We start from the raw sequence: 17,938 nt of genomic DNA on the forward strand, positions 1-17,938 counted from the left end.
TGGTGTTTCCCCTGAAATCTGATTCGAAACATTGAGACCATTTACATGCATCCTCATTCGAGAGGAACGTTGCGTTTGATATCAGTCGACGGTTTCTATTTTCCATTAACATCGGGGGTGCCGTGGACCAAAACAATGGGCTAAAGGATGGTAAAGCTATGTTCGCGAAATTAGCGTGTCTCATCAATCTCCGTTCGATCGCGAGCGAGCGAGCGAGCGAGCGAAAGCAGCAGCAGTCCCCGCGGGCGCGCGGGAAACGTTCGACAAACGGTAACCACTTCATCAGCGCGGATTAATCCGGCACACGGTGCTTTCAGTGTCTCATTAGTTACATTAACACGGTGACATCCGGGTGTAGCGAACGCCGCGTATATACCTGGTTTCTCCGTGATGAATAATTGAAATCAGCCACGCATCGCTCGTGAAAGGAGAGCCCCGAACGTCGATCGATAGGCTATCGCGGGTTTCGCCAATAATTAGGTGAAAACATCGCCTCCTACACACCTCCTCCACATCCCCATGGGATTATCGATTGTACACCATCGATGTAGCGCTTGGTTCTCTTGTAAACCGGTGGTGTGCCCGCTCCAGGTCCGCGGGTAACACGTAAGTGACCGGTTATAACGTAATATGCGGCCCCTCGTTACGTTACATTGTGCAATTATTATACGACAAACACATACGCATATATGTACATACAGGTACACAGATATACACGCATACAGGGGGTGTCTCAGGTAACTTAATCACCTGGAATAAGGACTCAACGGTACACTTTATGTAAATTTTTAGGCGTGGAACATACGCCTTATCATCTTATAAGGTACGTGCTCCTTCTGTGGGTCGAGGCATTCCAGAGATTTCAAGGTCACTTTGGTTTTTTTTAATAGGATGACCTGTTTTTTGTACCATAGATCGATAGAGTATGAAATTCTGTATTGAAGTTGAGGGGCATCAGTTCGAGTATTTATAGCTACTAGGTAGTGAGTACATATTCAGAATTATTTTGTAAATATCTCGTTAATTATTAGATTTAGGACGTATGAAGTTGAACATATTTTTACTCGGAATTTGATACGCTATCGTTCTTTGGTTCCGTCGAAGGTTAACGTTCTCTCTCGATTGTGTAAGCTCGAAAATATTTCCCGACCGGGCTCGATTTATCGTTTTCTTTGCCGTTCGTCGACAAAGTAGAATGATATTCCACGTGAATGTTTCCGACAGTCTTTAAACGGTTCTTGCACGATTATGTTCCTGACAGGTTTGATTGTAATAATTGCTTTCAAACGGCGACTATTCCGTTTTTCTGTTCGAATATTTTCCGGGTGTTTCGAAACAACGATGGGTGCTGTTTACTTGGGGGGGAATGTTTGAACAGAATATAAAAGGTAGAATTTTAAATAATTCCGTTGCTGCGTGTACTAGATTCGATTAAATCGGAAAATTGATTACCAGTTGAAATAGTGTCTGTCGTGCACCTCTGGAGCCCCTGAATGGTTAATTGAACCTCACGGACGGGCAACGGGGCAGGGGGGTGGAGAGGTCGTTATTAAATTTATTGTTGTTGCGCTGTGTTTTATTCGCTTGACTCCCCTTTCGATGCCAATATGGCAGCCACTGAAGGCGTGTAACCTCTGTAATTCATTGTTCATGGGTGTAATAAATCGGACAGAATTACATTCGCGATTCCGCGGGTACGTGGAAAACTGCTCGCAAAGGTGAGGGGGGGGGGGATTGAAAAATCCATTCGTCTCAGTCTGCTGGTTATTTAAAACATTTATATGGGCACGTTTATCGTGAAACTGGTTATCCTTGTCAGGATAGATTTTTGTTTTCAACTTTTGAAACAACTTCGGAAACAATTTTTCCAATCACATGAACGAGCTATAACTGAATCGTCCCAAGGGTGATCGCTCCACCCCCTGACTGAATTATGTAATGAACCAAGGATAGTTATACTGTTTGTCACCGATATATTCGCGCCATTATGTGTGCGGATTAGTGGACGCTAATATTGGCTAATTTGTCAGCCGAATGGCGACCCATAGTTTACATTGCCGACCATCGGAATTCGATCGGTGATTCTTCTTTCCCTCGGATTAGAACGTATCCGAAACGTACTGGACGCACATTCACAGCTGTTCTGATTTGTTTCCTTTGTTTCAGGGTCTTCAAGATGAGACTCACCAGGGACACCAGTTTATTTCACGAGGACGTCGTGTTCGAGGGTTCGAACGACCGAGATATCACGTTCGATCCGCTTCACGCTTACACCGGCACGCTCGAAGGTGAGTAAGCATTAATTTTTTGAAACGACACGCGAAACATAGATTATTAAGACGGCTAAGTAGTCAGGTTTGGTAACAATGTAACTTCTCTTTGGAAATTGATTACAATGTTTGGGCACTGTTTATTAATACTATAAACTGTATAAAGATTTTTTCATATACATACACAGGGCGAGTAAATAAGAACTACTGTCTAAAATAACTAGTTACCTATTGGTTGTTTCAAAAAACGTTCTAATGAATTATGTAGCATTTTAAAAGATGCATCGGATGGATATAATTTGATTTCTTCATATTTTATTTTCTTTAGATATCGAGATGACCTTGAGTTTTTTCAAGGTCAATGCATCTTTTTTTAATACCGAAATGCTATATGACGCTGAATTCGTCCGTGTATCGGCAACAATGTGGTATTAAAAAAAAATGCATTGACCTTTAAAAAACTCAGTCACCTTGATATCTCAAGAAAATAAGATATGAAAAAATCAAATTGTATACATTCGAGGCGTCCTCTAAAATACCACATAATTCATTAAAAAGTTATTCGAAACAACAGACAGGTAACGAGTTATTTTAGATAATAATTCTTATTGACTCACCCTGTGTATCTGTATATTACCCAACAAAATTTTTGTACAGTTCATAGTGTTAATAAACGTTGCCTAAACGTACTAGTCACAATTTGTATCCATTTTCTTGTAATTAATTCCCAAAGAGAAGTTACATTGTTACCAAATCTGATTGCCTAGTCCCCTTAAGAGATCGCGTGACCCTGTCGCGCAGTTTGACTTTTTCCATGTTTCGAACACAGTTCCGGGTTCGCTTTGTTATCGGTGAGTTACCAGAATCTCGGCTATCAAAGCCACGGAAAATAATAATTACAACGCGGTGGTACTCTGCTCTCGCATGAAATTACATTAATGATGTTTCACACCGGTCGACGTAAAGGTGGGCCATTTGTTTCAATTTCATTGCGGACCGATGAATTTTCGTTGCCGGTGGCTTATTCGGTAATTATCTCGCGTGAATTTTAATCCGTGACATACGTTACTCTGTCCCTTTGCTTTGGCCTCGTCCACGTACAATTGACGCCCTGAAAAATTAAAAATACACCAGTGTGTCTCGTATCCTTTCTGCGTTGATCGTGGAGTCGGTGGAATTTTGCGAATGAAGTTAATTGTTCTTGTTGGAGATGAAGTTGGTCGAAACTTTCGGATGGAGTTAATTGTACTATGTAACTACGCTTATGACGGTTCTGGACAGTAATTTAAAGTTCTATCGTGTTCATAACGACGTCTTCCCTGTTATGGGTATACACCACTTCTCGAAAGCTTAGGATTACCTCTTCGACGAGATAATAGTCTGCGATTTCTCTTAATGGGAAACCACGCAAACGGATTATACAAACCTTTCAACGCAGAACTTTCCCGTTTCACAACAGTAAGATTACTTCGTGATTTAAATTCTAAGGCTGACAAAGGAATTAAATAACACGAAAATAAATACGAACCTGATCTTTCCCAAAGATTAGGGGATCCAATCCATCCAACGGAGACTACGCGGTAGATAGACGAACGATTCTTCAAAGAATCTATTCAAAGAGGTAGAGCAGCGAAATAGTCATCTGGTAGGTTGGAAACAGTTTGATAATGCGGCGATGCGAGGAACAGAAACGGATCTGTGGAGGAAGAAAGCCAAATGGCGGAAAGAGATCCGCCGAGAGCTTATACGCGTTTCCTTTGAGTCTAGTCTCTAGAAGCCCAGCCTTTGCACGGCTTGCGGTTTTAATATACACACGGCTTGCTTGTGCATTCCCCGATCCCTTCGACTGCATTTTGTCGAACGGACTACGTTTACATATGATTTAATACCACGTGAAAAGGGGGTAATACTTCGTCGACGGGAAAACGCGAGTCGCGAGGGTCCAGACGCGTCATCGATTTCCCACCTAGCATTTTAATTTCACCGGTAAAATCCTAGCCGGAGGGGAGTGGAAAGATGATCGTCGAGTAGCTCTTTCTCAGCCGACCAACCGGAATTTCCCCCCTTCTGCCGTACGTTTTTTTTCCTACCTTTCCCTTCATTCGTACAGTTTCGTCGAGATTGAACAACCGACGCGAGAGCTTTTCGTTAAGCTTCCTCTGACGGATGAATTTTTTAACGAGCCGGGATAGACTAGCCCCCCGATTCCATAAATAATCGTCGGTCCAAGATCGAATTAACAATCGATATGGATGACTGAATTAACGAGCGATAACCAGGGAGCGGGGAGCACATTCAGCGGCGAATCGCTGCGAGTAGTATACGTCAATGGATATTCGGACACAGAGAGAATACGTCAGCATCGGGGGGAATAACCGACTGACTAAAGCTGTGTCTATACTGTATAATAAACCAGTGTTAAGGTGCGTTTCCATTATGTAGTAAATCAGTGTTAAGCTGTGTCTATACTGTATAGCATAACACGTTATATAACAAAATTGTGAAACTTGTTAGAACAACAGGACGTAGAATATTATATAACATGATGTTAGATAACATTTCTTCTCGTTATATAGCAAGTTTTACGTGATCCATCAAGTGGGACGACATTATTAATGATATGCGAAATGTTATTGTCCAGAAGGTATAATCTTGCAACAAGTTATAAAAACATGTTGTTAGCAAAGTTATATTACAATTTGTTTGATAAGACTGCTTTGCTAAATAGTGTAAACGCAGAGTTATATAACGAATTGTTATGTAACTTTGCTGTACAATACGTTTTTATAATTTGTTCCTTGATTATACTTGCTGGACGACTCTGCAACAAGTTGTATAACATTTCCCAACTCATCAATAATAATGGCGTCACATTTGATTGTATAACATAATTTGCTGTGTGACACGAAAAGTGTTATATAACATCATGTTAGATAACATATGTCTTTCTGTTTCTCTGAACAACTTTGCTACGTAACGTGTCGTCTCATACAGTGTAGACGCAGCTTAAGGGGAACATCAGTACTCCGAAAATTTTCTGTTTAAAACTCCGTGCTTTTCTAGGGGATAGAAGCATTGTCGAGCACTTCTGACCCTCTAAGGGGTGTGGTTTCACCCTAAATACACCGAATATCAGAATAAAAAAGACAAATTTCCCAATGCATCCATTTTGGTCCCCTACAAACGCGCGAAGTTGAACAAGAACGAGAATCTTCGGTCAAACGAAATTTCCTTGCGACTATTACGATATTATTATTTTAGAGCCAGGACTGCCTACTACGGAGAGGGTTTTCCTGAAAAAAAAAAATAACAGTCACATTCGGCCTCCTCGTCGGAAGTATTTTTTTAACGCGATTCATTGTTGCCAGTTCGACGGACCGCGTGAACGCGTCCGAGATTCACGTCACGCGGACACGTTCCGCAGCGTTTTATTCGATTACGTCGATTTTAAAACGCAGCCTCCCCACTCCCGCGGCGCGTAACAAAATTTCAATAACGCGTAACATAATTGCGCGAGCGCGTGCTCGCGCATCGGGAATATTCTCCGCGCCAGGGTTTGGGGGGGGGGGGGGGGGGGGGGGGGAAATTAATTCCAGGGTATTTTTTTCACTTTTTCGTCATGGCCTATCGTTTCCCACCCCCTACCAACCCCCCGTCAGTTTTCTCGTTTTGTTTCTTTGCCTCGTTTTTTCTCGCCTGTTCTTTTGTTTACTCCATTCTCGTTTTTTCTGCTCCTATTTCGCGTGTCCCTTCGCCCTCCCCTTTTCACTCCCCCCTTTTTGTATTCGTTGCACCCCACCAACCCCCGGTTACCGACGATACAGCAAGCCAAGTGGGTTATTGGATGGTTTCCAATATGCCCGCTCGCTCGACCACTGCGGCACTTTATGCGCCCTCATATCATTTCCACGGTTTTTACGGACGGGGGTGCGACCTGCTCACCCCTTCCCTCTGAGGGAGAGTGGCTCGAGGGCTGGATCATTTTCGAGATAATTTTTGCGCCCTGGTAAGTTGATTGGAATGACCGGCTTTGCACTCTGACGGTGTGTCTCACTCGCCACGCAGTTCTTTGCATTAATTTCAACGGTGAGTTCACTCATCATCATAGTATTCACATTAATAAAGTGATGGAATTAGAATCTGTGCAGAAGTATGCATCCAAAGTGAATTTCATAATTATTTTCATTTAATTTTGCACTTACTTTAATTAGCATCACCTTATCGTAGTGTTAGGACGTATTGATTAATTATACACTGCGTGGCATAACTGTAAAACCTCTGTAAAATCGTGAATTCTCATGTATCGTGGTTAAAATAAAAACGAACCATGTATGCCGTGTCTGAAATCGTATTCAGAAATACTGCTTCCCTAGAAAAGGATACATTATATTCCCTATAAAAAAAGGTGGTTCATTTTTATTTTAACCAAAATACATAAGAATGAAAATTTTCAGGGTGGTTCTATAGTTATGCCACGCAGTGCATATTATAGAGTTTGACGTTTAAATATATTTCTAGAATTTTATACTTGTGTGAAATATTCAAATGAAAAAGTTATTTTCAATTTGATTATACATTATACTTTTATTATTATTTTTTTTAAAATATTGTGGAGTTGATGGTTTCCCATTAATCCCTACCACCCAACAGAAGCTGTCCCATTTGATGTATAACATTGCTTATTTAAAACAACGTATTGCTCAATAAGTCGCACGAAACCGATGATTTCCCGTGTTTCCAATGATTCACCGTGTACGTGAAATTAGCGTGCACAGAATGCCGTGCGATAAAGACTGTTGGAAAGTGGCGAACGCGGAGAACCGCCAGCACAAAGTAACAATAAAGCCTATTTCTGGGCGCAACAGGGGCCGATGCGGACAAAGGGTGGAGCGACGTGTTAACACGCAGAAAGCGATTTCGTTACCAGGGTTAGTGGGAAGGGGGGATATTTCGACGATCGTAATGAGAATTTCCCAACGGTGCGAAGCTTCCCCCTGCGTTCACCCGAACTTTTCCATTAAAACGTGGGCTGGGTGATGCTCGGAGATTATTCGTGAAATTTCATAGAAGATACCACGCGCGAACTTGGCAGATCGACGGAAGGGGGCGGGGGGGGGGGCGCATAAATATTCATGGGGGTCCAGGCGGAATGAATGTATCGTCCGCAGCGACTCGCTATTAAAAGTATAACCCCTGTGACGAATAAAAGGTGTGTGAGAGACAGAGTGAAAAGAGAAAGAAACCACCGTTATTGCGTGAACAAAATTGGCCGAGCGATACAGTGTTTTTTTTTTTATCATTAAAACTTCAAAGCTCGGTGGCAATTTTTGTCACGTTACACCCCAATAACGGCGTTTTATAGAAACTAGAGAACGGCCTGTCCCAAGTCGATTATGCGGGGCTGGACATTACCATCGGTGTTTTACGAATATTAATGAATATTTTAATAAGAGAGACCCGGTAACAGGAGGACCTGGAAACACGACCGAGCTCCTCGTTCTCGGCCGCAATCAGTCGAGTTTTCAAATAGAGAAGTGTTCTCAACCCCCTCCTCACTTCGCGTTATGAAATATTAAAATATCAAAGCTCTGCTGTGTTTCGTTTAAAGGGACCGATTTCACGTTAATTTTCCTGCGGGAAATCGTGAAACACGGGGACGGCGAGACACGTGTTGTTTACACTGGAACTACCAAATCTATCAAAATGACGGATCGCAGATTTCTTGTGTTACGATTACTGAAATTATGACACTGCTTTTGGCGGAATTTTTGATGATTTTTTATTTACTGTACAGTTTATATTATACTGTGTTATGCTAGATTGTATTATATATTATGTATCTCACTATATTATACAATTTAATTTAGTACGCATGCAAGACTGATAGTTCTAGTGTTAAGTGGGTATTCGATTTTTAAGCGATTTTTCAAACTAAGAATCAATGGACCAAGGAACTTGTAGTTTTTCGTACATGTTTATTCATATTCAAGAAGGCACAGAAAAATTGTTTTGCAATTATCCTTTATAAGTTAGTTATTTATTTAGCTTTTAAATGCACATTCGTATTTGTGCCGTGCTTTATATACTCACAGATATAAAAAAAATACACGATACTAACATTTTATTTCACAATTTAGAATACATATATAGCTATATGACAACAGCGCTGAAGAAAAGGTTAAGGCTTGTTATAAACTTTTAGCATTCTGCAATCTCAACAGCATTAACCACTTCAGAAATAATCGTTCTCCATGGAAGGGGGTCAGGCAATCGAGACTCAAAAGCTCGTAGTCAAGTCCCTCGAAAACATCGAAAGCTCAAGGAAATATCGTCGACCGAATTCCCTTGGAAAGTCTCTCACGGCGTAAAATCCCCTGCTAACGAACCCGAAAATCACGAAACAAGGTTTCAATTTAAACGAAGCTCGTCTTGAGAAATCCCTCGGTCCTGAGGGCGTGTCACAGTCCAGCGATTCCTCCTTCGGTCTAATAAAAGACGCGACAGTAGGTCTTCGTCTCAGGACACAATGGCCCCTCGCTAGAATTAGCATCGTGAGCAACGGGATTTCCGTCGGGGTTCTCGCGGGGAACCCGTTGGTAACCGTGGGTTCGAACGACGGCCGTACAATAACCACCCCTTCCCTTCGCATCCTCCTATAGCCACCTCGCTAAACAGCTACTTTGCAATCTTCCGCGGGGCTTTCCTCGCTAGACGACGTTCCAGGAGTGGGGGGGGGGCGAGTCCAATTTTAATCATCTAAGAGTCGCTGAGCACAGTCGGCGGGAAAGAAAAAGAAACGTCTGGGAAACGGGGGTTTGAAGGGAGGGGCTGTATAACGGGAGGGGCGAGTGGAGACGTCACTTACGAGGGATTGCAATTTTCTTTAAAGACTCCCCGGTAAGACGAGCAACCCCACGGATTCTTCCAACCCCCACCTCTTCAACCATCCTCTATACCCTCCCCCTTGGGTCGGCCGAATTCTACGGAGTCGCGTACATCCCCGCCGCGAGCCATTTGTCCAAAGCAATTTCCATCTACGAACGGTTTTCATCGGTTCCCGTGTTCCCATTCCCAGCACATCCGCGAACAATCTCATGGTGGCCTTAGAAGTTTTCTCTGTCTCTCACTCTTTTGCCACCACCCCCTCGCATGCGGGGTACCTGGTCGCTGGAAAAATGGAGAAGTGGCTGTAGGGGCGGTGGGAGGATCGCTTCCGTGGTCGGGGGAACGGGGAGAGGACGACGGTGGTAAGCGGAGCCAAGAAGAGGAGGCAACTTCAGCTTCCTACCGCCTGGCAACTGGAATACTTATCGTTGAGGGGTGGGGGGAAGGGTTGACTAGTCGGTATCGCTATACCCCATCCTGTGACATCTCGTTAGAGACGACGCGTCTTAATTACGTTGTCGAGCCCGTTGGAAACTGGTGCTTCCTCCCCAAGGATCTCGATGCCCCTGATTGTTCGTGGATCTGTACTCTGACTGATAGGATCTCAAGGATTTAGCACCGCCGAAATCCGATAGTGATTCGTGTCCTTCGCGTCACACGGCTGTTTAACGATCCCACTAACAAGAAGAGGTCTCAGGTGTGATGTTGATTTTTAATTAGGTTTAACACGGCGATAGAGCTTGTAATGCTGAAGTGAAAGATATTTGTTTCAGCCGCGTTTATTAGTTTATGAGATATTTAATGTTACATTTGTAGCATATATACAGTAAATCATCGATAAGTGCTCGAAGGCTCCTCGGTAGTCGAACATTAAATATTTCATAAAGTAATGGCGACTGAAACAAATATCATTGGATTTCCAAGCTCTATCACTGTGCTAAACCTCGTTAAAAGTCAGCATTACAGCTGGGAACGTTTCCTTATCAGTCAAGCCACTTGGCCCGCTGATTCTCCGTGGACTTATCCCCCGTAGGGGACTGGAGGGAGAGTGGTTTACTTATCTGGAGACTTTCCGTCGAAACGGATTCGCGGTATGCAAAGAAGCCCATGGAACTGTGGACGGGACCCTCGAACTCGGCGATGTCCCTTTCTGTATAAATACTTGTACCCACCCCCTCCGCGCGCGCGCGCGCGAAAAGTTTCGTAAGAACAACTTTCGGGCAAAAGTTCCGACCAGTTGCCCGGCTGGCCGCGGAAAAATAGAGGACACGATGATTGCCGGGAACCCCTGGTTGAACGGTTAAGCTTTCTCGTTTACAAAGACCGTAGGATCTAATCAGTTGCTTCATCGGAGAGGCGCAAAGAGAGAAGAAGCCACACGGGACCCTTACTCTAGCGTGGCCATTTACTCGACTCGGCTGGCCCCGAAATCGTCCATTTATAATTACCAGTGAGACAAAGACGACGCAGGCAGTTTCATGAGGGGGGGGGGGGGGGTTGGAGGCAATGAGTTGGCACGGCACCAAAGGATTTCCAGGTGGCCGCGAAATTAAGCCCGACCCCCGGTCTGGAAACCCTCGGCTGCAATCTATGCTTCACTGAATTTACTGTCCTCTGCTTCCATGACCCGTAGACGACTTCCATTCCCCCCCTTTCTCTAGCTCGCAACCACCACCGTTACGCGACAACCCCTCCCTTCCGGTGTTCCCGGGGCGGCGCAGCCACACGGGACCTCTCCTGGAAGCGTCCTCTCCTCCGACTCACCTCTCTCGCTCTCTCCGTCTCCGAAGTAAGTCCTGCCAGCTGCTACCAGGGTGATTACTTCTTCATATTTTACGCTCCAGCGACCGCCGCCTCTCATCATCTTGTTCGGCCCTGTGCTACCCGGAGTTTGCTCGAATGCCCCAACCCGCCACTCCTCCTCGAACCAAACCCCCCCCATCCACCCTCTTCTGGTGAGGTCAAGCCGCTTCTTCCTGCCGGAAACTCGTCGTCTTCTGGCTGTTAATCGGACGTCAGGAGGAAGAGGGGGAGGTTGAGCCACCCCCCCTCCCTTCCCTGGCCTGTCTCTTCATCCTCATTCCAGGCCCTGGATGAAAGTTTAATCGGGATCGATCCCTGGAATGCGGACGCCGCGGTGCGACACTCGCTCTTCGGAATAGTTCCCTCCGATGGCGTGAAGGTGTTCAGGAATCGGGGTCGATGGCTCGCGCGCCGCGATCCCCGTCCTTTTTTTTTTCTTCTTCTTCCTCTTTCATTTTTCTCTCACTAGGCTGGGAAGACGGTTAGAAGTTTTGATTGGATGACTGGGAGGAACAGATCGAGAGCTGGCGAAGTGTCGGATAGGGTCTCTGATGTCTTGTAATATTCGTGATCACGAGATTTTGGATAAGTTTATGAAATCGTGTCGCGAGTGAAAATTGTTAGGAAGGTTCTTGGAAAAGTAAAGCTACAGTTCGATCTTCCCTATAGTTGAGGCAAACGGTTTTATAATTATTATTAGTTACAATTATTTAGTACCGTAAAGAGGATCGAAAATAGAATTAATCGATTCGCTGGATTTTGCTTCTTTTATACTATTCTAACGATGAATTTTCGTTGCACCAATACATCGCAGTTAGGTTTCACTATATCGTCGAGCTCAAGTTACATCGGAATCAGGTTACGTAAAAAGCATCGGGCTCCGGTTACAATGTATAGGAGAACTTACCTGTTGGATTGTATGTATGTCTGACCATTGATCGATGTTTCTACTTAAAGTGGATACTAGTGATATTTGTCGTTGAGAATCGTTTAACCCTTCGTAAATCCCTTGGGTCTTTTATTGCACAAGCGAAATTTCGCACTCAGATATATCCGAAACAAAGGGATTAATATTAAAGGAACCTCTTTACAACCGACTTTGTAAACTGTTGGATCGTGTGGACCCTGGAAAGCATTCCTGGAATCTTTCAGATTTTTTGAAAGCCTATTGGACAGGAAAATAGGTCTGGACATAAAAGACCCAGGTGGGGGGGGGGTGTGACGGAAGCAATAAAAATATCGGGAGTTACGAAGGGTTAATATAGACAGGTGGAGTTGTTATTCTTTTTAGACATTAATAATCTGGGGAATAGGTAATAGCGATGCTGATGAATTTGACAAGTGAAACAGTCATTAATAGACAGACATTTGTCTTCAAGGTAGCTTTTGGCGCAGAAACTGTTATCCGCGACGGGACGATTCACGAAACGCAACCTTGAAGCGAATAGTTTATGTCCCCCGTGGATTTTGAATCCACTTTGTGTACCCGTGGAATAATAGTGTATTATAGTTGAAGTTTCACGGAGGCCCCATTGTCCCGACGGTAATCGAAAGTTTCGCGTGGCCGGAGGAACCCGTTAATCTTTCCCATCCCGTCCACGATCGCTAAATCCCCGCTTGTAATGCACTGCTAATTAGCTATCGCCGCGTGAATTACGTATGCATCGATTGCCGAGGGTTACGACACCGATTTTCCACGACGGAAACGAGCATTTCACGGGTGCGATGGGACCAACGTTTAATAACCTGAGAATTGCTGCCTTCGTTCCCTAAATTCGACGTGGACCATCTTGTGTTTTCAGTATCGGCTAGGATCGTTAAATCTAGTGGATTCTGGAATCACTCGGACAGTTTCCCTAAATTAACTGGGCCTTTAGAAGCCACGAAAGTGATCCAGGAACCTTTAATGCGCACGATAATTGAAACAAAAAAAGGATTCATATCTTCTGAGGTAAATAAAACTTGCCAAATGATGAAAAAAAGTCCTAACAAACATAGGTAGAAAAATTTTTTCAAAGTTAGAAACAATTTTTCGATTCGGTCAAAGCGACTGACTTTCTTGCTTCGGGAGCTATCGTAACGTATGTAAACAATGCATTATCTTATCATTCCTGTTTACAGACGATTTTCTACAATTTTCATCAATTTTTTTTTACAATTTTCTTCACTCTCTCCATTCAGTGCGATAGCTTCCGAAACGAGAAAGTCACTCTCTTTAATCGAAATTGAAAACAGTTTATAACGTTGAAAACATTCATTCTTCTAGGACTTTTTTTCATCGTTTGTCCAGTACTATTTACTCCAGAAGTTATAAATCCCTTTTTTTTTCTACACCCTGTATATTTTTGCCTTGGGGTACGGGCGAATAGAGGAGCGAGCCAGACGAATGAAGAGGCTCGATTCCCGGCGGAAACGAATTTCTTCGTCTCGAAAGGGTGGAGGTGAAAGGATGTAACAGCTGGTGGTAACAGGATAATTACTTCTTAGCATTTCACAGCTCGCCGAACCTCGGGCACATTGGCGCGCGCGTCTGTGCTCGAAGGCTCGGCGGACCGTTCTCACGGACTCGTGATTCGAAAAACCTCCACATCTTCGAGTCCCACTGTTCGCACCAGTGTTACATGATTTCGCGAAAACGGAATATCTTTTTCGAGAAGATTTATCGTCCAGCCCGTTTTCAGCCGGGATTATAAACTTCGTCCCATTCTCTGTTTACTGCTATCCCCTTTCATAGAGAGTGCGCATCGCGAAACGGCAAACGTTTCGGAACACACGCGAGACCACGCCTCGTCCGGATAAGGATTAATAAGAGGCGTCGAAACAGGGCCAAAAACGCCTTAAAACCGGGAAGCTTAAACCGGCCGCGATAAAAACAGGCACGAAGCGGTTCATATTCATTTGCCGCTTAATTGGAAATTTACGACCACCGAGAATATATTACGCGAGGTATGTGTGGGAGCTAAAGTGTATATACAGGGTGGGGACTGCGAAACGTGATCAGCTTAGATTACTCTACTGCTGGTTCGATCGAAAATTATTTTTGCTAATAATAACATGATTCAAGGAGAGCTTTAGGATGATTGCACCAAATTTTTTGTCATCCCTTTTTTCCAGAGTTTTTGTAGATAAACGTACAAATTTTTACGCATATTTTTTAACGGATACTGAGACCAATCCGGCGAGCTTTATAACAGATAATTGTTTTTCTTCTAAGCTAAAAGAACATTAAGAAAATACTATTTACCTTAATACTGAATCTACCGAACCCTTCAAAAAGGTAGGAATTAGAACGGCAAAACCATTGACGGGTTGTGATAGGTTTAGGTCAATCAAAACGATGTTCAAAATGATGTCCATCAGCTGCAATACACTCGCCTAAACGGTTAAGAAACGACTGCTTAAGTCTACTTATGACGTCTGTACTGGTGATTAAGCGTGCAGAAAATTTTGTGATAGAACAGCCCGCCGTAGAATAACCTAAGATGATCCTGTTTCGCGGTCCACCTTGTATGCACAGCGGAACTGTCGGCCGTAACTTTCGCGGCTATGAACTTTAAGCGCGTATCAACCTGGTCACCTTCATCCCTTCCTATCGTGTCGCAAAATCCTGTTCCCTTCCTCCTCCTTTTACGAACCAGTCATACATTTCTCTTTTAAGGTAGTCAACATTTGTCGCGGTCTCGATTTGAAATTGTCCCCTCTCGCTAGAAGGATAAATTGGCCAGGAACGTGAAAAAAAAAACGCGACCAACGACCGTTCCGGTGTCTATAAAACGTTGTGCAACCGCTCGTAAACAGCAGGGGCCTGAGCTCTTCGCGCGAGACAGTGAATCGGCAGCGGCGGGTTTTCGAGGGGGGAGGGATTCGTTTTTCCGTCGAGTTGTGACGCGGGCAACGAGAATTTGTTACGAGGCAGTGCGGTATGTTGCTCCCCGTGTCCTCCCCCCTTTTCCAGACTCGAAACACCGTGTCGACCGGAGGCGTTCTTTGCAAATTTATTTGTAAACCAGACCATTCGCCGTGATTCCCGTCAAATCACTCTCCAAGCTGCACTAAACCCTTTTATGAACGACAGCAGAACGATTTGTATCTGTATTGGATCGGGGAATACTTGTTTGGACGTTAATGCCACGGTGATGATTGACCTATACTACTTGTCGCCAATCGGATGTGACATTAACCGGGGAGAAGGCGTGCATTGGTCTTCTTAATCGACGATTTTATATTTTGTAATATGATTCAAAATCATCTACCGTTGTTGCTTTCCGTGAAGGGATTCTCATTTACGGCGTGATCCGAATTGTTTATGTCGAAAGGTGATTAAGATGATGATTTGTGCCCTCGCACAAGTTTGGAGTCCGTCCGCTGTAGCTGATTTTGTTATTTTACAAATGACACATACTTCTGTGACATTAGACACAAAGTAGGAGATCTCCATGACGTAAACGTGTATGTGCGATCCGAATCTGTTAGAGACAGAGGAACGACAACTTTTTATCGTTTCGATGAACAGAACACGGTAACCCAGTGACAAAATCCGGAAGCGTGAACGTGTGGAAACGATTTCAGTTTCCTGTAAGGTTGGGGTGGCGAATGGGCGTACAGGTCGAGCGGATTTAATGGGGTATAAAGGTATAAAAATGACGTCGTCGGGAACGGAGGGTGAAGGTGAGATACGGTCAGCGGGCGGCGGTATTTCATACTAATGGCCAGATGTTGTCACCTCTCGTCGACCAGTTTGTCTTGAGAGGGGGGTGGCGGTTGCGCCCAGGGGTCGCGTGAAGGAACTCGCCTAGTTACGAGACGAGAATATTTTTCCATGGCACGAAACCATCGCCCCCCCCCTTCTCGCCTTAGCAAACCAGAGAAAGAACCGACCGGTCAGATAGCTTAATCGCATTTTACAGGAAAAATTCTTAACCCGAGGGGTGGGCACTAGCACCCGCGGCTTTTATCTTAATGGGGGCCACGCTGTTTCCTGTCCCGACCGGCTGTTAAATTAACTCCAGAATCTGATTCGAATAAATTCCGCAAATTGAAAATTAAAGGCGTTTCGCCTCGAGTCAGTCCACGGGATCGAGGGTTCAAAACTCTTTGTGTATCTTTTGTTATTGCGATACAACGCAGGTAGGCAATGGTCGTAATCTCGTCGCGTCTTGGACCGTCGACACAGTCTGCGAACCGTCATAAACGGGGATTCTTGGGCAACTGTAAATCACGTGCAAAAGACTTGCTATCTTGAGGCCATTGCTGTCTTGTATAATAAATCATCGATGAATGTTCGAAGACTCCTCGGCACTGAGTGTTGCGACGTTATCGATGATTTACTATACTTCGTGCTGACTTCCAGGCATCTCAGGTACAATGTATACACTTTCGGGTTGCTCCACTTCTTCCAACTTATTATTACCCCCTCTTCCACAACCTACACCAACAAAATTCTGCATTTTCACAAATCATCGATAAGTGTTTGCAGACTTCTTGACATTGACAAGGAGATGTTCCCAGGTTTAACATTAACTGTTTGTTGAGGTTAGGCACAGTGATCGCATGTGGCTATTAATTTATGAAACATTTAATGTTCAATGCCGAGGAGCCTTTGAACACTTAACGAAGAGTTACTGTATCGCCATACAGCATCACACCATCGTTCCAACGAGCTCCGCGGTATTAATTTATCAACGATCATTGGAAAATCGCGAGCTTATAATAGCGAAGTCGCGCGGATCCATTTCATATTTTTCAATTCGACAAACTGCATTACCTGTGTGCAATCCCCGACGGAAGAAGGAAGGGATTCACTTGGGAAAGTTCGATGGCGAACCACCACGACGGAAGTCCCGTTCGAATCCTCGACGACAAATGTGGAACGCCCAAAGGAGACGGACGGGACGTTCAATCTCGAATTCATGTTGGTATGGCCCCCAAGAAGAGCACCGGAATCGATAGGAAAATCGAGTCGAGTGAAAACACGTCGCTGTTGAAAAGACGAAACACGGGGGAGGATGGTTTGAGGGAAATCAGTATAGAGAAAGAACAACTGTTCACGGTTCGTTGGCAGTGCGCAATGCAAACACACGTAGCGACGATACGCGGCGACAATGCTAGCTCGAGGGAACACAAGCTTTTCGTGGGGGAGGCGACTGTGTAGTACCGAGATTTTCTCAGTCGTCTGTGTGTGCGGTTAAGTGGTGGTGGACGCGCGCGTACGCGCCAATAAATTTCCACCGACGAACAAATAGGGAGGGAAAGGCTGGAATAACGGCGAGGCCACCGAGAGCCACGCGGGGTAGAACGTGTATTAATTCATGCAAATTCGACCCTTGAAGTCCCTCGACCAAGCTCTGTCAAATGTCGAAATTTCCGGGAGACTGGCGTTGGCAATGAGTCGAGCACGCGTTTCACCTCGAATTACTCGACGGGACTGTCCGTGTGAGACACGTTTTTTTCACCGCCGTGACAAGCATATCGGATGTTAAATTTTTTCAGTAGAGTAATATGAATTTTTTCAGACCGGTTAGGCTGGTTAAGCGTCCAGTCCATGAATCTTTACTATTTCGTAATCACACAACGAAGGAATTGTTCCATAGTATGAATAATTACAGTTCTATACTACTTGTTAACTACTTCGTCTCAACTATTACGTATCTGTACTACTCGATATTAATTTTCCCCGAAGGAATGAATCCTAAAGACTCAACAATTACCTGCCTATACTACTTATCGACAGAATTTTCACCGAACGCAGGCAGACGAACGTTCAATTCTCATTATCTCAGCCCTAAAAACAAAGGAGTCCATAGAAGCGGTGCGTTATTTAGGTGCATACTTTACGAGCAATCATCATCCGACAGCTTTCGGCCGGGGGTTGCACATCGGGTCGTTTGTTACTTCCTTTCATCCCTTCTGTTTTTATCGCGGCCTTTCCGCAATTATCGCAGTCGTTTCGTTATCGTCAGCCCCGACCCCGAAAGGGCGGC

The 17,938-nt window shown here is 44.4% G+C and overlaps 1 protein-coding gene across 1 annotated transcript in view; it reads left to right on the forward strand.

Moving 5' to 3' along the window:
- Positions 1–17,938, forward strand: part of LOC107185984 (disintegrin and metalloproteinase domain-containing protein 10-like) — a 178,742-nt gene that overhangs the window by 50,359 nt on the left and 110,445 nt on the right. The window contains exon 3 of the mRNA XM_015573768.1: positions 2,167–2,288. Within this exon, the coding sequence (XP_015429254.1) occupies positions 2,167–2,288 (122 nt within the window). The remainder of the gene's footprint in view (positions 1–2,166; positions 2,289–17,938) is intronic.

Source organism: Dufourea novaeangliae, unplaced genomic scaffold (assembly GCF_001272555.1).
Source record: "Dufourea novaeangliae isolate 0120121106 unplaced genomic scaffold, ASM127255v1 scaffold54, whole genome shotgun sequence".
Lineage (NCBI taxonomy): Eukaryota > Metazoa > Arthropoda > Insecta > Hymenoptera > Halictidae > Dufourea > Dufourea novaeangliae.